Here is a 22,522-nt window from a genome sequence, read left to right as displayed (position 1 = left end):
TCTCAGGCTTCTAAGGGACCTGTCCTTGCTGAAGAGTTTTGGAGAACTCAAGAACTCTCACGTGGGGTTTTTTTAAGTCATTTTGGTTGATCTTTTAAAAAGGCTTTTGTTCTTGTATCTCTCTGAATTTTGCACAGAAATATCACAGACTGTAGCTCTTAAATTTCATGGCCTTTAAATCCCACTTCATACATCGAATGAAGTGGACTCTATGTTATAATAAACCTGTTAATCTTTACAAGAGTGTTTTTTGCTTTACTAGTCAGAAAAGATAGGGATGTATACAGTGAGGCCAAGGATGGACAGTGAATTGTGGGGATAAGGAAAGACAGCAGGGTTGAGTGAATTTAGATTTGTTAAGCAAGAGGATCTTGAGAAAGGTCTTGGAGGAGAAAGAAACAGTCTGACAAACAGAGACCATGGTGGCTAGGAAAAAGGCATGGCCAGAGCATTCTGCAATACAAAAAACAGCCAGAGAAAGAGACAAAGAGAGAGATAATGTATTGCCTTGTGAAAAATGGCAGAATACAAATGGGGCGGGGGGCTCAGAGAAACTGAAAACAAAAAATAGAAGCTTGTGGCTGATGCAGATAGCAAACCAGTGCAGAGAGATAACAAGTGGGGTGACTCTGGCCATAGTGGCAGGAATCTCTGGCTTAGCAAAGATATTTTGAATAGTTGAAAATATGGTAGAGGAAGATGCAAGCAAGGAGAAGTTTACTGAAATCTACATGAAAACAGACCCGGTGCAAACAAGTGCTTTTGAACACTGCAACGAGAAACAATGGAGGATAGGCTGAAGCAGATGGCAGGTAACTTTTTTCTGAATTAGGTACTTTTTAAAAGGTATGAATCACTTCTCAGTTCTTCTCATTTTGATGTCAGAGATATTTACAGAGCATAAATTTTAGTAAAACCGCTGAAAGTAATTCAGTGACAAAGCAACAGTTTTGATTTGCAAGCAACTGTGTAAAGAACACCAAATTAATTGGTTCTGAGGTTTTTTTGTTTTCAGTATAACCTTAATTTTGTTATTTTATGAACTATCTAGCTGTGGGACCAGCTAGGTTACTTAAAAAATTTATAAATACATATTTAATTTTGAAATAGATTTTAAATAAACTAAATGTTGGAGAAATTAACCAATATTGCAAAGGATTGTGACTTTTTAATTGACTTTAAGAAAAACAAAAATATTGTACAAATAATTTAGGATTTTTAAAGCAGTAAGATGGTATTTTTAAAGCAGTAAGATGGTATTTTTAAAGCAGTAAGATGGTACCGTGTTTCCCCGAAAATAAGACACTGTCTTATATTTATTTTTTCTCAAGAAGACACACTAGGGCTTATATCACAAATGCATAGAAATCCTGCTAGGGCTTATTTTTTGGGTAGGTCTTATTTTCGGGGAAACAGGGTATTTGTTTAGTTAGTTGTTTTCCTTGAAATTAACTGGCTAATTCATTAGTCAATTGACTAAAATTCGTAACTGGTTAACTACTGAAGCAACTATATATAATAAATGCATGACTAAGAAAACATGAAACGGTTATTAAATTGACCTAAATGACAGTGATATTGATACTTATAATACAGAAATAAAAAGCAAGGTTGGAAACTAGATGTGGGTTATCACATATGCCAGTTGCCACTTCAGTAGTAGGCATCCTGTTTCTACATGTATTAAATAGGTTGGACTTTTGTATCTATTTCCTCTCTTAAAGGCCAATTCACATAATACAATGCCCACAAGGCAGACACATGGCTGTCACAAGGATCCTGAATCAGACATGCTTCTACAGTTCCATCGTGGGAACTCAACACTGAGGTATGTATGGCCCCAATTCAATCAGAACCTTGGTATCGACAGAACGGAGTTTTAACCTACCTTCTCATTCCATTTTTCCAACTTCATGGGAGGCACTGTTTGTTCACTGGAGAAATTTAAGTATGGGTAAGCACTTCCTCCCATAAGGCATTTCGGGTTAGGAGAACGTTGTGTGGGAGGGAAGCCTGAAGGCCCTTATCTTCCTGCACTGTGGTGCTGATCTGAGTTGGGCACATGTACACCTGGGAATTACGTCCCTACTAGGGAACTCCACAACATATCTCTACAAAGCTCACATTTGGGGCTTGTGGTCTTTGAAATGTATATCAGCCTTTAGGGGGAGTACAGTGCAATCTGATCCTTTGACAATTTTCTTTAGGTAAGAAAGCAAACTGCACAAGTCTTTTCACCTTTCAGGAGATCAACCAAGCTCATCACAACCACTTCAAAATCATATGTGGCAAGAACAAATTGCAAATGACATTATATATCTCAATGGGAAACTTCTAGTTAGTTCGGTACTGTTAAGACATGAGGATGACATGCAAAGTAGTTATATCTGCTCGAGCTTCAGTAAGCTATTGTCATCAGATATATTTCATTTCACTTCACAAACAGGAAACGAACAAATCACACAGCTGCGCATATTTAAAGGGACCATTACACCAATAAGCCATAGGTAAAAAAGCATCTTTTCCGAAGATAACACCAGAAATGCTCAATAAATGGAAAAGCTCACATGTAACACCTCAACTACAAAGGAGCATTTTAAAAAATCTGTTTCATTACAAGATCGGAACTTTGTTTTAGTAACATTTTCTAGCTGATTTTAGAATGCTATTTAATGGGATTATCTGAACTCTGCCAACAGAGAGAAGAATATAGGAAAGGATCAACAACAATGTTAACATTTGTCCAGAGCTCTTGGGGCATCACTCATTTAAAGTATCACATAATGCACAGTGTTCTCCATAGTTGGGGGCAATGCTCCCTCTAAGCTGTGGAGTCCTGTGAGCAAAAATTCTACTTTGTGAGCTGCAGGCATTAAAGTTGTGAGCGAGTGATTTGGCTTCGCATAAACTAGTTTACTCTGGAGCTATGCTTCCTGAGCTAAGAGAAAAATGTGTGAGCCGGAGGCTAAAAAACAGTGAGCTAGCTCACACTAACTCAGATTAGAGGTAACACTGGTTGGGGGGGGGTCTCATTTTTAGTGCACTTTCAATCACTTTTTTAAAAAAGGCAAGGGAAAGGACCTTCTTCAAGAAAGGCTTAAAGATGCATCTCAAGGTCTAGACCTACCACAGGATAATTCTGTACAGCAAAACTGTCTCATTTTGTTGGAAGAAACTCCTTTTAATGAGGAGAATGACAACACAGGTTTGCATAATATTTCTGAAAAATAAATCACAGCTCATTTATACTTACTGAAAATGAAAGGCAGTTGTCAAAACTTCCCTTTGACAACCAGCAATTTGGACAGACCTCTGCTTTTTAATGATTAGATGTTTCCATTGCATCCACAATATTTAATTTGGAAATAATACTTTCCAAGACTGTCAGAGTACAAACAACAATTTGCGTAGCAGCAGCAAGGTGGAGAACTTTAACACATCACAGTTTTCAAGTGGAATTTTAATTCACTTGGTCTGCAATGTCCAATAATGCATATTGTATTTTTCCCCAAATGGCAGATTGATGTCTAACACCATAATTCAAGAGGGGAGGGGGAGACCATCCATTTATTCCTAACAAGAGGAATGCATTAAAGGCTTTTGAGTACAGGAAACGATTATTTGTATCACTTATCCAAATCAGTTTTTACACTAAGACCTCCGATATTTAAAAAGCAAAACAAAAAATTAACACGACCCATAAGATCATAACGGCTGATTGAATTGTTGACCGTGTACCGGAAAGATCAGAGAAAAAACAAGCCACCCATCCCCAATTGGATTCCCACATAACACTTTCTACAGCTCATGGTCCAAGATAAGGGCAGAGGAATACATCCCCTTCCTTTGACAGATCTGACAAAAGTCCACATGAGAAAGGTGTGCAGGGACCAATCCCTCCCCCCAGTCCCTTGCATCTTCCTTCTTTAAAGTGACAGATGAAATATAGTTATTTATTTATAACTCTTATCCTTGCCTTTCATCCAAAAAGCAATGCCAAGTGTTCTAGTACTATGGGTGAGGGAGGAAAAAGTCACCTCAATTAACTTTCTCTATCCCATGCATGGAGCTGTGGTGGCTCAAGTGGTTAAGACGCTGAACTGCAGGCTGTGGAAGGTCAGTAGTTCAGCAATTCGAGACCCGGGTGCCGCATGATGGAGTGAGCTCCCATCTCTAGTTCCAGCTCCTGCCAACCTAGCAGTTCGAAAGCAAGAAATTGCAAGTAGATAAATAGGGACCACTTCGGTGGGAAGGTAACAGCGTTCCGTGCGCCTTGGGGTTTAGTCATGCCGGCCACATGACCACAGAAACGTCTTCGGACAGCGCTGGCTCTTCGGCTTGGAAACGGAGATGAGCACCGCAACCCTAGAGCCGGATTCGACTGGCTTTCGAGCAAGTGAACCTTTACCTTTTATCCCATGCATAATTTTATAAATTTCTCCCATGTCCCTCCGAACATTGATTTCTTTCTCTAAAGCAATAAGTCCCAACTCCAAACTAAAACAATCCTTTTCTCACAGAGACGTGCTCCAAAACCCCTGGTTGTTTTGGTTTTCCGTTTTTGCCTCTTTTCCAGTGCTATAATATCCTTTCTGGGATACTTTGACAACAACTGTACACAGTATTCTAAATACATCCACACAACAGAGCTATACAAGGCTGTTTTATTTTTAGTCCCTTTCCTAATGTTAGCCAATAATAATCCTTGGCACTAAATTTGCCTTTTTCACCACTGATAGGTTGGTGAGACGAGATTCCTTCACAGAAGCCAGGCTATTCAGTAAAGCTTGTTCCTCCACGTGATTAATAATTCTGTCTTCAACAACTGTTTCCAGCAGTTTACCTAGAACAGGCATTAGGCCAGGGACCCCAGCCTTTTCGAGCCCGCACCTTCAGAATTCTGATACAGGGTGGTTGGCACAGCCACAAAATGGCCGCTGCAGGATTTGCCTGAAATAAATAGTCTGTACAAGAGCCATTTGCAACTACAAACTGTCAGGGAATGAGGTCATGCATAACTCTAGTAGTAGTAACTCTTCAACATTTCAGCCAGAAGCTGTTTACTGGGAAGCCTTTTAAAAATGCACATAATGTTTTAAAATATTTTCCTGCATATGCACACCGCTTAGCGTCAGTCACCCAGTCAAGATCCTTGTGCTGTGGTGACAGCTGCTCCCAAAGCAACATTTTTAAAAAATCTGCTCCGCCAATCAGAAGCCCTCCTGGGCAAAACTTCACCCTGCCCACTTTCTAGGCACCAGGAAAAGTGTTGGCGGCTGTTCTGACACCCATGGACACCATGCTAGAGATGCCCACCCAGCTTAAGCTAACTGGTCTGTAACTTCTTAAGATTTCCTTTGGATGCCCTTTTAAAATCAATGTTTCTACCCACTAATCCTCTGAAAGGGAGGCTGATTTTAGTGACAAGTTCATTATTTTGGTTAGGGAAACCCACAATTTCGTCTTTGAATTCCTACGTACTCCCAGAAGCATTCCATCCCAGGAATCTTATTCGGATAGAAGGGGAGCACCGAAATGTTTTAAATAAATACATAATACGAATAAAAATAGCACCTCTGGTGCGGGAAACTACCAATACATTTTCTATGATGATGAAACCCCAATGCAAAATATTAATTTTCTCTACAAACCTCTATAACCTTTCTTTAGCAATCTGTTTCCCTTTGCCCCTCTCGCAGATAAAAGACATCAGCATTGTCCAAAGAAATTAGCCATATGAAACAGGGAATGCGTTTAACATTTTTAGGAATTTTTAAATGTATACATAGTTTTAAACTGTGTTAAACACTGTATCACCCCTATCCTTACCTTACTATACTTATCATTAATCTCTTGCTATTCCCAAATTATAGATGGAAAACTGATAGAATTGCTACCCCACAGAAAACACAGTTGCTTGCCGCTTCTCCCTTGCATCTGTCAGATTAAATGCAGGCATTCAGCAAATACTGGAAGTTTTAGGTACTGTGCATTACCTTTCTTGTTATCAGTGGTTGTGGCCCAAACTGGAGAAAGGGAAGCACCTGAAGCAGTCTCTCTTTTTCATGCAAGGTGCAGAAACAAGTCATGACTGCTGCAGGTATCCCTAGCCCCAATCAATGGTACCGAGATGGATTTCCCCCTTCAGCTGATAACAGGGACTTACAGCACTGCGATGTGTGGTAGCGCCTCTATTGGGAATGTAATATGTTTGTACAGACCACTTATATCAAGCGAGAAATACACAGCTTTTATTTTAAAGTCACAGAAATGCACTGCTTTATGGACAACCACCCACCTTCTTTACAAAAGGCACCTTTTGGCATTTGTCAGTGTGTGCTCAGTTATCTTGAAAAAGCCAGAAAGGTAAAAACAAAACTTTCCCCTATTCTGTATTATTTTCTGACATTTTGCCTTATGTGCCCCCTTAAGGATGCATGAGGAAAACCTCTCTGAATAATTCATGTACACCTAGGCAGAAACCAGCTTCTACTTTTAAATGAAACAGCTGGGTACAAGCAAAGGATTTCTAATTTTTCAGCTAAGCACCAGGGCAGCATGGGCAATGGGAAGTAGTTTCTGAGATGAACAAAGCTATCTTGGACAGATTACCATATAATAAAAGTTTAATTTAACAGACTGTAGTTCAATTACTAATTTAAACAAATTTTTAAAAATGTAATCTTTGTGACAAGTTCTAGAACATTTTCACCTGAGGTAGAGAACAAACTGTCCAGAAAGTTCGGTGCAGGCTTGTTTTAGCGGCACAATACCCCAAACGAGTTCCTCTTACTATACCACTGCGGCCTGGTCTATGCAGCAAAATTACTGGGTTCATTTTCTACTCACAGGGAGCTTTTTATGCAGGGACCAACGTAGCTTGTGTTGCAGTTGGCTGCAGGGCTACAAGGTACTTCTGCCAAATAGGAAGGGTGATGTGGTGCACATTGGAGTGTCAGGAGTTGCCATGAGGTACTGGCTAACATAGCCCACTATGGGCCAGTGATGTAGTCACCTGTTCCCATGCCAGACTTTGCTAGCCACTCAGCACCCATGTGGCCTTAAAGGAGTTATGTTGAGCATTAAAGGAGATATGCTGAGCACAGAGTATCATGGAACTTCACAAAAATATCACGAAATATTTAACCTCATTACATCTTTATCCCACCCTTCCTCTGTGGAACTCAGGGTGGCACACATGTAATTTTCCCCTCATTGTATCCTCATAACGATCCTGTGAAGCAGGTAACGCTGACAGGGAGAATTACTGGCCCAAGATCACTCCATGAGTTCAATCATGAGTATGTATTTGAACTCAGCTCTCCACAGCTAATCAGAGTCTGAGATATTAGTCTGGTTTCAATGCCTAAGGAGTTGGGGTTGTGCTAGAAATAAATAACAAACTAATCGAATCAATGTTTTGGAGTATAGCTCGTGGTTACCTAAATCAACAGCTTTTCCAGACCTTCAACCCACCGTGGACTGCAGCTTGCATCATGGGACCTCTTTGAAGTGTTTCTCTTTCAGACTAGCTTGCCTCTACCTACGTAGTTCTGCCTTCTCCTTCTCTCTGGAAGGCAGTCATGATGCAACCCTCTTCTTTCCCAGTTACTTGAGCCTCCACATTCATACCATAGGGCACGCTCTTCTACTCAGTCTATACTCCCAGTGACTGTGGGGATATTTTGGACTTACCAGTCTCTGCATACTTTTGACGTGTGTTGGGCTGATGGATAAGGCCTCTTCGTACCAACGTTTGGCTTCATCAATGTTTCCCCGAAGTTCCGCTCCGTGACCTCTCATGTAGAGAACGTTGTGAGACATTGGAAAGAGGTTAGCAGCTTCCTGAGTACAGGCTGTGGCTTCTGCAGGCTTCCCGATTCCTATGTATACTTCAGCTGCCGGGAAAAAGAGAGATTAACAGATGTTTTTGCCCAACTGAAGCCCCCACTCCTGCCTTTCACTGATTCTTCGTCTATACAAGAGCTGAAAAATCACCACACTCGTTTAGAACGAAAACAGGGATATACTCAAATACAGAATACTATGTACTTATCGTTATTGGTCAACCACCCCAGGGGCCCAACCAGTCCCTCTGTTTTGCCAAGTCACTTCCACAACTAGAGAAAGAGAACCACTTGGTTTGGTGCCTAATTTGGGCTGAAAGTATACCAGGCCACAGATTCCTCCCCCTACCTCCAAAAATGTGAACTTGGAATGTGAGGATTCAGACAAAATGCATTAAGAGTGGTCCTAAGGACATCTACTTAGAAGTAAATCAATGTTATTCAACAGGGCTTACTCCCAGGGGATACATCCCTTGTGGTGCAGTGGTTAAGAGTACTGAGGAGGTACTAATTCAAATGCCCCGTCAGTCATGAAACACAGTGAATAGACTTGGGACAGCCAAATATACCTCACAAGGTTGTCGTCTCCATAGATTCTTATCTGAGTTGCCTTTGTTTCTCTAAAATACTTAAATTATGCCATGATGCAATGTTAAAATACTTAAATTATGGCCGTGACTGCATTTGTATCGCCTTTTGTTTGAATATACTCCACTTTACTTAATCCCAAACCAACTATAATAGTGAGAGTGAAGGAAGAGCTGGAAACATTCCTCTGTTGTCCTTGGATCTTGAATTATAATTTGTGAACACAGACTAATTAAGAAAAAAGGGTCCAATCAGCCACCATATTATATAAATGCTGATTATAAACAAACAAGTACCCTGATCTTGAAGAGGTAAGTTAAGTGACCCAAATTATACAACTTAAGTCTTTTGCAGTCATTTTGAAAATTATTATGCTTGTGTTTCCTAACTCTGCAGAACCTTAAACATGTTTTTAAAAACATTATTGTCTAAGCTATCAATATCAATCATAAAATATAACAGAAGATCAAATGTTAATCAACACTAATCAGTGTTTAAAAACACTGAATATCAATATATTTAATTCTCACCTTGGCCTCATCTGTGGATATTTAAACCTAGAAACTGAAGCTGCAACCAAAGCCTGGTGGAAGAGCTCCGTTTTACAGGCCCTGCGGAACTTTAAAAGGTCCCACAGGGCCCTGATGTCTTCCGGGAGCTTATTCAACCAGAGTGGAGCCACCAGTGAGAAGGCCCTGGCTCTAGTGGTGGCCAATTTTACGTCTTTCAGACCAGGGAGAGTCAGGCGATTTTGTGACCTTGACCTCAGTGCTCTCTGGAGAATATACAGGGAAAGGCAGTCCCTCAGGTAGGCAGGCCCCCGGCCATATAGGACTTTAAAGGTCAAAAACAGCACCATGAAACGAATCTGGTATGCTATTGGCAGCCAGTGCAATGCCTTCAGCACAGGCTGGATGTGATCTCATATAGAGAGACCCATACATGCACCTACTTTAGCCCTCTCCTAAATCTCTCCTGTATAAGCACGTTCCATGCTTCTGCTTCTACCAAGAATTCACGTTCCTTGCATGAAAATGCATTCAGGAAAAAAGGGTAACTTCCCACCACTAGTTGCTCATGAATAATGGGAAACAGCCTGCAGCTGCGAGGTCATATTATGTGGCTTTTACGTTTCCACTCTCAAGGCCTATCTCAGGTTGGGAGCCCGTCTGTTCTATCCTTTCCCCCAGGATTTCCCCTATGTTGGAGGACGCAAATCCTTGCTTTTCCAACTAGACTTTAGTTGAAAAATTCCGCCATAAATGGCTGGGATGAGTTTGCTGATTTATAGCCATACGTGATATTTTACTATGTACTGTACTTACACAGATTCTCACTGAGTGTGTCTTAATATTTGACACTGATTCTCTGTTTTACTGATGTTACTGATTTTTCCCCAAGAGCTACTGACTTTTTAAACTGCCTTGTCTATTAGAGATTTTTTTAAAACATCAAATACATTTAAAACATCAAATACATCAAAAACATTAAATACACCAATCTACTAATTTAGAAAACAGATTAAGACTACAAACGTAGGCACAAATGCTTAGGAGTAGATCCAATTTCAATAATTAAGGTCTATTTCCAAATATTATTTCTTACATTTTTATTCTCCCCTTCCTCTAACGTTCTCAGAGCAATGCAGACAGTCTCGTTTTACCTTCACAACCACCCTCTATGGTAGATTAGACTGAGATACACTGATTGGTTCAGACCTCCCAGGAAGCTTTGCAGAATTATAACCCAAATCTTTGTGACACTAATCTATGTACCTATAACCACATTGGTTGGAAGACAGACAAAATTTTTAGAATAATCATGCCCACACAGGGCTGCCTGAGCTAAAATAGATGAGCAGAAGCCCTGTACCTGAAGTTAGGGTGAATCAGGTCAGATTGCAGGTAATGAATTGAATGTACGAGTGTTCCACTGCAAAGAATATGCCATATAAAACTAGAATGCCAGGGAAAACACAAGCCTAGAACATCCTCTCTGTCATCCTCATTTTCTCCATGTAAGCTCTTTTATGCAGGTAACCATTAATACACATGAGTCTCCACTCTGCGGGTTTAAATGAAACAACCCAGTAACATACACAACTTGTGGGGCTTCTGTTTGTTTTAACTCAAAATGATTTATTATCTGATATTTCAAAAAGCACCATCTTTTACTGAAACAGTCCTTTACAGGGCCTGACGACATACATGAATGGCCAACTCATCTGTGACCAAACAGCCTTGATTCTCAGCCTCCTCCCTTGCCTGAGATGTAGTGCACGAGAAATCTAACCCAAATCTCTACCACCCTCCTGAAATAAAACACTGATGCATCTACATAAAACTCCCAGTCTATAAACGTAATAATTTAAAGGTGTCTTTTTGCATGAAGCTTACCGTTTCAATTGCCAATTACACATTTCCATTCTAATGCCAGATTAAAGTTCATCAAAACACTGTCAGACTTAATTTCCAGACTTAACTTTTAAATGTCTGTGACTTAAGACAACCTGAGCAGTAGCTGGGAAGGGTGAAAAAAGTCAGCCTCCTGAGTACTAAATGCCATCCTCCCCTTGACCACTGCTGACGTAAATTAAACATACGATGTTCTGGTCTCAAAATGTAACAAAATGCCACATTCTGTCCTTAAGGAGCTCTGACATACAGCCATATCCTGGCCTTCCAAATGAAATGAACACAGACTCTTGCAGCTAATGAGCAAGGACAGAAAATGGCTGCTGCACCCATTTACCTGCATGAAGCCAGATCTGAGCGAGTGTCATCCAAGGATGCAAAGGCCCCTGCTTGGGAGTGCTGCTCTGCAGGGAAGAGGCTACCTCGGACAGCGCCTGCTCCACTCTGGAGGCTGCGATTGAAGTGGCGTGAATTGAACCTGTGGAGTTAATGAAAACAGTTTGCATTAGTAAAGAGCAGATAAATGCCACAGAACAATTTTTTTTTACAAAGATGGTCGCACATGCTATGTTCAATTCTTCATTCTTTACCCTTCAAAATGTAAAGGTGTTACTAAAACTTTTAAAATCTTAACTTTTGAGGCTTTTTCTGATCATCAGAACGTTAGGATTCATGAGCCTACAATTAAAAAAGCCTGTTTTACTATTAGCAGAAATGACTGATGAAAGCTGAGCGGCTGCTATGAATCACACATAGCTTTTCTCTGTCAGTCACAGGCATATACGTTCTATATATATACACACACATACACACATGTAAGCAATAAGATCCAAAGAGGTTTGTGATGATGCTATATGATGTAACTTCCCCTTCCCTCCCTTTACTACTTTGCGCTCCAATGCTTGTCATTGTTCCCCCTGGGGAAAAAAAATGCAGCAATTAGAAGACTATTTTGAGGATAATAATAGATGGACTAAAATAAACTAAAATACATAGAAGAAACCTCAACACTTCCCCTGAACAGAAGCCAATTAAAGCTGCACAAATTGTAAAGATCACTTAATCACCAATATTAGCAACTGGAAGAGTGCACAAAATGGGCACTTTTTCAAAAACGGATATTTTTTATAGCATAGAAAAGAAAATCTGACCTGTAAATATTTGACTCTACCCATTATTTTAAAATATTCTAGACATTAATACATGTAATGTGCTAGCTAAAGATGTGTGTTTCTTCTTTATTTTCCTGTATTTTATTATTTATAAAGTACCTGGACTGTTTTTCTGTTTTAAAAAGAAATGTGAAGTGGCATAATGTAAGCCACTAGTGCCTATTCACCTATAAGTGTAAAGGTCTTGCTGCATTTACAGAGGCACTTACTGAAATTTAAAATTAATATGGCCCCAACATGAATTTCATAATATACACATATATGCATCAGAGGTGAACATTTCATAGCTTTCATCTTCAATATCAAGAAGCTTAGGTCACCAATGAATAAAGAGTAAAGCATTAGATGTGTTTGCAACAACAAATAAAGTTTTAGTATTTTCTGTCATGTTGCAGTATGACATGATCTACTCATATCCAGTTTTCCCGTGACAGAAAATTAAGAACAGAGATCAAATGTATTAATTTTTCTCCATAATAATAATAATTGTTGAAACTATTGAAACTGTTGAAACTATTTTCTTATTAGCCACTCACACAACCATTTACGGTTCTTTGCTCTTTTGGTCTGGCTGAGCGCCTATGTCTTTAACAGCTGCACGTCAAGCAGAAATTTAGCAGACTGAAAACTTTTCCTGGCATGCAGAGGAGGAAAGCTTTGTCAATGGAGTTTCAGCTTGCCCCACAGCTGTTGCAGGCACAAGAGCTTTCTAAAAACAATTCTGGATGAGAGGTGCCTAATCTTTGATCTTGAAGAGTGCAGATTCAAAAGATTAACCAAAAGTTTCTGAAGCAACTTCTTCCACACCTTTAATACAATCTCTTTCAGATCCTTTCTGGATCCATGTTGTACTCTTACACCCTGGTCTTAAGATGTGTTTGCTCGACAATTAAACTTTTTTTTTTTACATTAAGTGCATGCAGGATGTGGGTGCAATGGACCTGCCACTGAACAGAGACCTCTGTACGCTCGTCACCAGCCCAGATCCAAAGAATCGCAGGAAGTGTTCCACACACTCACTGTAACTTTCTCAGTTTACTTCCTGCTGTAGCTTTTTTGTTGTTCAGTCACACAATCGAGTCCAACTCTTCGCGACCCCATGGGCCAGATCACGCCAGGCCTTCCTGTCTTCCACCGTCCTCTGAGGTTTGCTCAATTTCATGTTTGTTGCATCTATGACACTGTCTAACCATCTCATCCTTTGCTGTCCCTGTCTTCTTTGACCTTCAATCTTTCCCAGCATCAGGGTCTTCTCCAGTGAGTGCCCCCTTCTCATTTGATGGCCAAAGTATTTGAGCTTCAGTTTCATTTTCTGGCCTTCCAAGGAACAGTCAGGGTTGATTTCTTTTAGGACTGACTGATTTGATCTTCTTGCAGTCCAAGGGACTCTCAAGAGTCTACTCCAGCACCATAGTTCAAAAGAATCTATTCTTCGCGCTCAGCCTTCCTTATAGTCCAACTCTCGCAGCCATACATGACTACTGGGAATACCACTGCTTTGACCATGCGGACTTTTGTTGGCAGGGTGATGTCTCTACTTTTTATCATGCTGTTTAGGTTTGCCATCGCTTTCCCTCCAAGGAGCAGGCGTCTTTTAATTTCATGGCTGCTGTCACAGTCTGCGGTGATCTGGGATTCCAGGAACGTGAAAAGTCTGTCACAACTTCCACGACTTCCCCTTCTATTTGCCAAGGAGTGATGGGGCCGGATGCCATGATCTTAGTTTTTTGATGTTGAGCTTCAAGCCCACTTTTCCGCTCTCCTCTTTTATTCTGAGCAAGAGGCTCTTTAGGTCCTTTTCACTTTCTGCCATTAGGTATCGTCTGCATATCTGAGGTTGTTGATCTTTTCCCCAGCAATCTTAATTCCGGCTTGTGATTCATCCAGGCCAGCATTTCGCATGATGTACTCTGCATATATATTAAATAAGCAAGGTGACAATATACATCCTTGTCGTACTCCTTTTCCTATGCTAAACCAATCAGTTGTTCCATATCCGGTTCTAACTGTCGCTTCTTGACCCTTATACAGGTTTCTCAAGAGACATGTCAGGTGGTCTGGTACTCCCATCTCTTTAAGGACCTGCCATAGTTTGTTGTGATCCACACAGTCAAAGGCTTTAGCAGTCAATGAAGCAGAAGTAGATGCTTTTTTGGTACTCTCTTGCTTTCTCCATAATCCAGCGAATGTTGGCAATTTGATCTCTAGTTCCTCTACCTCTTCGAAACCCAGCTTGTACTTCTGGCAGTTCTCTATCCACGTACTGTTGAAGCCTAGCTTGTAGGATCTTGAGCATGACCTTGCTAAGCTGTAGCTTAGTGACCCCCTGAAAAGCGGTTCCTAGGATCTGGGAGCCCAATGGAATAGTGTGTGATGTGGGGCAGAGAACTGCAGTTTGGGGAGGTGTGGAACTCAGCATGTTCTCTGTGTGCACGGAGACGTGCCCTTCACTTGTATATGTGGCCTCCTTGGATCCAAACCATGATGTACTTAATGACTTCTTGTGTACTAGCAAAACTATTAGAAGGGCAACTGCTCATGAAAGGGTTTTCATATGTATTGGCACATATAATGATAAGGGAAGTTAAGAGTAATCAGATTTCATCAAGCTTGTAAGCATTAACTATGGTAACTGTCAGTGTTGATGCACCTGATGTTAAGACTGGGGAATAAATGTTCCAGAAGAAAGGACATCTGGTCCCACTTCTAATGGCTTAAACGTGGTTAAGCCTTCAGAAAAGTTGATTTATTTATTTGCTTTCTTATTTAGAAAACTTTCTCTAAAATACAGCATACGCTGCCTTTAAAACAAAAACAACTACATTATTTCCTCTATGATATATACAAGTTATCTCAAAGTATTAGGGTTTTTTCTGTCAGAAAATAAATTGGCACAGCTTGGTATTCAAAACCGTGCAATTTAAATATGCATGAAATTGTTTATTCTGACCTGAAAGTACCCTTTTGTCTACAAATTTTATACTCGCAACATCTAGGCCCTAACAGCAATATCCAGAGTTTCTCAACGGTCAGGTACATTACAGATGGCAAAAGCTGTCTCTATTTCTTTATTCAGATAGCCTGATGCTGCTGTATAGGTCCAACCAATGCCTTACTGCTGTGGTTAAATGGCTGTAAGTGAACAAACTAAAACTGAATCCTAACAAGATGGAGGAAATGATGGTTGGGAAGGCAGCTGTCTTGAAGGGCATTATGCTTTCCGCTTTTGATGGGGTCCAGCTGACACTCACCATTTCAGTCAAGAGACTGGAGGCTGCACTGGAGAAGCAAGTTAATGCAACTGCAAAAAAAAAGAGGCATTTTTCCTGCTTCATTTAGCCTTGAACATGGCCCCCTACTGTGACTCAGTTGACCTAACCCCGTGGATCCATGCTAAAGTCACAGCTAGAGTATTTCACATCCATTCTGCAGACACTCCACTGGTTACTGATCAGTTACAGGGTTCTGGTTGTGACCTATTCAAGTTTCTGATTATCACCAAGAAAGCCCTTAATGGCCTTGCACCCCTGCCTCTCCTGCTACACTCCACCACAGCAGCAGCTTTGCTCATCTGGACAAAGCTTTCTGAGTAAGCCACCATGCAAATGGGTAAGAGCAGCAATTGCCCATTCGTGCACACTGTCTGTGGTCGCTCCCATCTTGTGGAATGGCATGCCTGAGTAGGGCAGGAAGGCCCCACACTCCTGTAATTTCACAGAATGTGCAAAACAGAAATGTTCAAAAGGGTATTTGTTGTTAAAGAACTAGAACTGTAGTATAATGGAACAGCTCAGGAGGCTGCTTTACAAGGAACAGATTTGTAGTCTATTGCAATGTTTATTGTATCACCTTACTTTTATTTATTATTTTTTATTTATCTTTGGATTTATATCCCACATTCTACCTCTGTAACCCGCTTCCTGCATTATCAGTAGCTCTTGCAAATACTCCATTATAAACTGTATTTTGCCACAGTTTACATAATGGTTCTTTATCATCAGTGCCTATCATCAGTGCCAGAGACATGTTTTCAAACTCCCTGTCAACTGCTTGCTTGGTGCAAAACCCAAGTTTTTGTTTGTTCCTAGCAAAACCAGCAACACATAGGCTTGTCAGTCACTGCTGTTCTGTACTGATCTTGCCATCATTTTCTTTGTAAAGGAGAGCTAAGCCTCAACAGTCTAGCAAGAGCTGGGCACTGTGAGGTTTATCATTCTATCAGTTAGATAATTAAGGCAATCCTTGCCCCTCATACAATTTAAGTTCCGTTCTTTAATGACAAACTTCCATTGATGTTTTGCCCACTGCTGAAGCTGATACTCTACTCATATTGTACAGACTCAGAACAAGCTAAGGCTAGGATCGTCTAGTGGGCAGACTAGGATCTAGAAGACCCAGGTTCAAATCCCCATTCTGCCATGAGGCTTGCTGGGTAACCTTAGGCCAGTCACTTTCTCAGCCTAACACACCTCACTGGGATGTTGTGCAGATAAAACAGAGGAGGGGAGGGCCATATATGCTGCTCTGACCTCCTTGGAGAAAGGACAAGATAACAGTGCACTAGGAAGCTTATGGCTTGGTAAGATTATGTCTGGGCTGTAGCATTTCCAACTGATCATATGCCTTCAGCACACACAAAAATTCTTTCTGGGTGGAAAGCAAGATCCCCAGGAAAAAGAGTTTGCCTTCTCCCCAACACGTTAGTCTCCAATTTGTAAGGATTCTTTCTCCCTTTAGGAAGATCTTTAAAGAATAACGTACTTATTACTTATGAAATTCACTGCCCCGGGATGTGATAATCTGCTAGCTTAGGCAGCTTTAACAGCGGATTTGGCAAATGTGTGGAGAAAAGGTGGCTACTGTGCCTGGCGGCAGCATCGATCTAAATGCCAGTCGAAGGGGGAAGTTTTGGGCCTTCAAGGGCAAGAGGACTGCCTCTGTGGGAAACAGGACGACTCTAGGGACCATTGGTCTGATCCAGCAGGACTTTTTTTTAGCTTCACTTTCTCACCTTAATACATTTTGGTACATCCATCTAGTGGCGAGACAGGAAAAGCCTGGTTATTTTTTTGTTTATTTATTCGATTTATACCCTGCCCTCCCTCCCAAGGCAGGCTCAGAGCGGCAGGTTATGAGTCTTTGTTGAATTTTGTGTTTGCACTCCTATTCTAGCCGGAGAGTTTTTGCTATAACTTTCAGCATATTTGTCAGTGAACTCTTCCACGAATACTTAAGGGAAAAAAACCCAGGAACCAAAAGGTTAATTTTCTGAAATTACTAGAAACTAGATATTTTAACCACTATTCTCTGGGCTACAGCATTTACTGTCTCGCTTTTTGTGTCACTGCAGATCTAGAAGCATTTCTCGATACCTCATCCTATTACAGGCCCAGGATTACTTAACCAACATCATGAAAGCTTCCATCCGTTTAAGGTGAACGCCTGCTTTTTTGAATGGCTTTATTTTATAATGCTTCAACAATAGGCATTTGCCACAATTTGAACGATCAAGAAGAGAAGCTTGTCGTTACAACAAGGCGATGACTCAATTTGTCAGCATTTTCACTGGTATTTAGTCCAAGGAGGACATCCATTTCTGAACAGGTGATAAACTGGATGATTTCAGAAGGGAAAAAAAGGCAATTAGCTGAATTCTGTCAACTTGAAGGCTTCTGAAAAATATCCATGTCTTATGTGATTGCTACTACCCCTGTGGGCTTTTTTTTTCTTTACAATTACCAAATGAATGATGAAATGGTTAAATTACATAGTGCAAATCCTTCATAGGCTCACTTTCTCCTCACTACAAAATGGAAACTTGCTTTTCAGTCAAATCTCACGAGAACAATGCATCTTAACTTCAGGAGAGGAAAGGAATGGAATTGAGCAAAAACATGCAAGATGAAAACACACGTCAGATTCCACATGCATAAAAAAAGACAGGCTTAAAAGCACATGAACATCAAAATGTGTCGCATGCAGAGATCTGTATGCCGGTGCAAGCAAACACACTCTTTAGGAGAAGAGACAGTACTTTCTGCAGGACTAAATGAAAGAGCTATTTCCTTCTGAAAAAATCCCACCCCCCAGGCTTTATTAGCACCCGCAGCAACTCATCTGCCCCAATCCCTACTTGTCAACATTTCAGGAAATGGATTGTCAAGGATGTGAAGCCTGGGGCTCTCTACGCTATCAGGAAAAGACCATTTAAAGAAGATCTCCCTTTAGTTCATAGGGTTGGTTCATGAAGAATTGTACTTTCTGCCCCCAAACATGGAACACCCCTATTATCTGGGTCAAAATCTATCTCACCTTGAATTGGAATGTAAAAAGTAAAACAAAACACTAGATTAAAAAACGTTAACACAGGTATGCAATCAAATGCACTGTACTGTAAAATTAGACTTTAGAAAGAAACAATCTTTCATTTTCATTGAATGTATTTTTTATTTTCCAATCTGACCTTGATCCTCCCTGTTATATGAACAAAATAACTTAACTAGAGTATAAGGGGAGGAACAACACTAGGGAAAAAACGTATCACAGGTGCAGCGGATTATGAACTTCAAGTAACCAATATGCGAAATAAGCCCCCTGTTCCCAAAACTCTTTTATTTGCAGCCCTCCAAAAGTTAATACTGCCTCTTTAAAAACCACAGTCTAGTGCTAGTGGAGCACATCCAGATCTCGCCAGGATTACAGCCTCAAGGGGGTGACCTGAAAGAGCGGCAGCCTTGCTTTGCACACACTGTCAAACCTCCATGACGAATGGACAACATTTACATTCTGTGGTGAAAGGGGCAGGAGGGTGGAGTGGGGTTATTTTGGACATCTTTAGAAAGTTAAGGAATAGACCTGTATAGTAAATACTACTTACAAACTGAAAAAAGGGAGAAAAAACCATGAAAGTAAGCGTCTGGAGGATTGCCTTTAAACAACAGATCAAACCACAAATTAAAATCACCAAAGCATAAAAGAGCTATAATTACACAAAAAAAGCAAATACACTTCTGATAACCTTCAAACTGTAAGCCATTTTTTCTTGATTTCCAAAAGTTGTTGAAATGAAGTTGTTCAAATAGGCAAACCTTCAATGAGAATTTGGGGCAAAAAAGGGTGTCTCCATCCCTCTATGTGTCATGTTGAAACAGAATAAACGGGGCTGCACTTACCTGTAACCGTTGTTCATTGAGTGGTCTGCTGTGCAGGTACGCATGGAGACTGCGCTTTCTCAGACCAGCCGCGGAGAGGAGCTAGCAAGCTATATCAAGAAGTTTCTAGAGCCCAAGAGTGCTCCCCCTCCCTTCAGTCTTCAGCATAGCATTTCCTGCCCAAAGGTCACGTGATGGAGGAGGAGAAATCTTCCCTCAGTTCTCCGTTTGCCGCTGTAAGGAGTGAGCATGAATAGAGAATCACACGGTGGGGAAAGGAGGGAGGGATGTGTGCCTGCACAGAAGACCACTCGGACAACTGTTACAGGTAAGTACAACCCTGTTTTCACTTTTGTGGATTCTGTGCAGTCCCACATGGGAGAAAAGCAAGTTCACTTACCTAGGAGGAGGGTGTGGGCTGGATCAGTGGAAGATTGACTGTAACACTGCTTTCCCTACAGCTGCCTCTCTCCAGGAGGTGATGTCCATGGAGTAATGCCAAACAAAAGTCGAAGGTGTTGACCAGGTGGCTGCCTTGCATACATCCTCAAGAAGTAGTCTGGATGAGGTTGCTACCAAAGAAGCTGGAGCCCTCATTGAAGGTGCAGATACAGTGACTGGACAGCTCCTACCTGTTTGGGTGTCTGCTGCTCTAACTGTGGAAACTATTCATCTAGACAAGGTCTGTGCAGAGGCAGCCTTCCCTTTAATGTGGCCTCTGAAACAGAGGGCTAAATTCCTGCATCTCCTAAGTTACTCTGTACTTTTTAAATAAAAGAGGAAAGCCCTTCTAACATCTAACGAGTGCAGCGTCCTTTCTGCTGCAGAAGTCAGGGAAGGGAAGAAAACTGGAAAGGCGATGTCCTGACCCATATGAAACCGGGAGACTATCTTAGGGAGGAATTCCAGGCGTGGTCTCAGAACCACTTTATCTAAATGGAATTTTAGAGAGGGAGGGTCACAGCAAAGTGTGCTTAGTTCCCCTACCCTGTGGGCAGAGGTGATAGACACCAAAAATGCCTTCTTATATGAAAGAAAAGACAAATCAGACCTCACCATCAGTTCAAATGGTCAGTCAGTCAGTCAGTCAGGTTTATAAATCAATCTGGACAAAACCAGAGATCAGTTGCACTGAGGAACAGGGTGGAATAAATTCAACAAACCTTTAAGGACACGTTTGAACTCTCTACTACCAAAAGCTGGAAAAGTTTACTGTCTCATGAAAATCTGAGATAGTAGCTAAGTGGACTTCAATAGATGAAGCCTTCATCCTTCAAGGTAAGGAGGTACTCAAATATCTTATATGTGTCACAGATTACTGGACTGATCCCTTGTTCCTTTGCCCGTATTGAGAACTTCTTCCATTTAGAGAGAGCCAGTTTGGTGTAGTGGTTAAGAACGGCAGAACTGGGTTTGATTCCTCATGGCTTCATATGCAGTTGCTGGGTGACCTGGGGTCAATCAAAGTTCTCTGAGAGCTGTTCTCTCAAGAGAAGTTCTCTTAGAGCTCTCTCAGCCCCACTTACCTCACAGGGTGTCTGTTGTGGGGAGAGAAAGGGAACGAGATTATAAACCGCTCTGAGATTCTGAGAAAGGCCGGGGTATTAATCCAATCTCTTTTTCTTCTTATACTCATATGACCTTCTTGCAGAGGGCCTGCGTGAGGCAATCATGATTTCTGTCACCCTTCTGTCAATGGCACTAGTGGTTGGTCAACCAAGCTGTCAGGTGTAAGGGCCTGAGCCCAGAATGGGTGATCAGGGCTACTTGTAGAAGGTTCTCCTCTAACAGGAGGGATTTGTGAGTTCCCGTGCCAGGTTGCGAGAAGTATGCAGGTTGTTTTGTTTGCCTTCAATTTGATGACCACCTTGAAAAGGATACCAAAATGAGGAAAATGCATAAAACAGGACAGGTACCCATGTCAAGCTGGAATGCATCCCCAAGCATTCCACCCTGGACTTGGAAGATTGTGATGGTGGATACCATGGAGGAAACTGCTGCTGGTTCCATAAGCCCCACTGTGTGTGGAACATCATTGGAAAAGGGAACTAGGAGGTATTTTGTAGTGCTGCCGATTCAAGATCCCTCGTCTTGTCGTCCATGTTGCAGTAGAGGTTTTGCTGTTGGGATCTTGAAGACTTCCTGGTCTGAAAGCCTCAGAGATTGGTGGTGTTGCCCCAAAGGTGACGGAGTTCTCAGTCTCTGGGAGAGGTCAATCAGTATCGGTGATGACCGACGTTGAGGCAACATTGAAGCATGATCATCCGGTGACGATGCCCAGTTCTGATGCCTACTTGGGAGCGATGATGACCCAGTGACTTAGCTCAACCCTGAGGCAAAAGTGAAGATCAACGTTGGGGTGAGGGGGATTGTCAGTGCCGTGGCAACAACTGATATCAAGGAGACAGTGAATGGTGAGGTGCGGTGTGTATGTTTTGCCTTTGTCTTCGATATTTTTGTCTGAGGCTCTGAGGTGATTGTGTAACCGTTGATTTTTTAGCTGGCTGTGGCTTCAAGGGGGTCAGTACTAAGCTTACCAATGGGACCCTTGATCTTTTTTTCTATGTTTGGGTGTTTATCTGAATTCAGTCCTGGAGCTCCCGAAGCTTTTCCCCACAGAGATGGTTTAAGTCTAGCCACTCTTCCCTCTCTAGCCTTTGGCGTGAGGTGGTGGCAGGCCGGGAATGAGGCAGTATTATGACCCTCACCCAAACATAAGAGGCACGATTTGTGTTCGTCATTTTGCGCCCTTTTGTCTCCACATTCATTGCATTCCTTAAAAAGTGGCACCCTACCCTTTTGCTGCGGAAAATCCAGTCAGAAGCACTGAAGGACATCATTCACAGTTAGCTTGTTCTGGTATGTCCTCTCCTTATGGTGGCGAGAAGAGAACTGAGGGAAGAGTGCTCCCCCTCCTCTGTCACATGACTCTTTGGGTGAGAAATGCTACGCTGAAAACTGAAAGGAAGGGGGAGCACTCTTGGGCTCTAGAAACTTCTTGATAAAGCTTGTTAGCTCCTCTCCATGGCCGGTCTGTGAAAGCGCAGTCCCCATGTGGGAATGCACAGAAGCCATGACGATGAACAGGAAAATAACAATATTCATAGGACAAAAGCTGTAGAGGAGGTGTACCATTTTCTACCTATATGAACTAAAAAGAAAAGCTGAAAGGGGGAGTGGCGTTTTATTCAGTTCACAAACAGGAAGGTCTGTTCTTAAGGCAAGTGAAGGTCTGAAGTACAAGTTCCTGCAAAAATGTACCACAAATCTTTCTCTCTTATTGCTACTGTGGCTTTCACTGGGGATGGAAATTTCACAGCCTATTGTGCTGTTTGCATTCTGGCAACTTC

General features: G+C 41.5%; 1 protein-coding gene across 1 annotated transcript in view; it reads right to left on the bottom strand.

The window, feature by feature from the left end:
* TTC7B (tetratricopeptide repeat domain 7B) overlaps nt 1-22,522 on the bottom strand; it is a 151,814-nt gene that overhangs the window by 27,220 nt on the left and 102,072 nt on the right. The window contains exons 18-19 of the mRNA XM_015414663.1: nt 11,187-11,327; nt 7,696-7,898 (exon numbers count right to left, since the gene is read on the bottom strand). Coding sequence (XP_015270149.1) covers nt 7,696-7,898; nt 11,187-11,327 — 344 coding nt within the window. The remainder of the gene's footprint in view (nt 1-7,695; nt 7,899-11,186; nt 11,328-22,522) is intronic.

Source organism: Gekko japonicus, unplaced genomic scaffold, assembly GCF_001447785.1.
Source record: "Gekko japonicus isolate JY-2015 unplaced genomic scaffold, Gekko_japonicus_V1.1 scaffold1035, whole genome shotgun sequence".
NCBI classification, from domain to species: domain Eukaryota; kingdom Metazoa; phylum Chordata; class Lepidosauria; order Squamata; family Gekkonidae; genus Gekko; species Gekko japonicus.
Note: the sequence above shows the minus strand (reverse complement) of the source record. Positions and strands in the feature narration are given on the sequence as shown.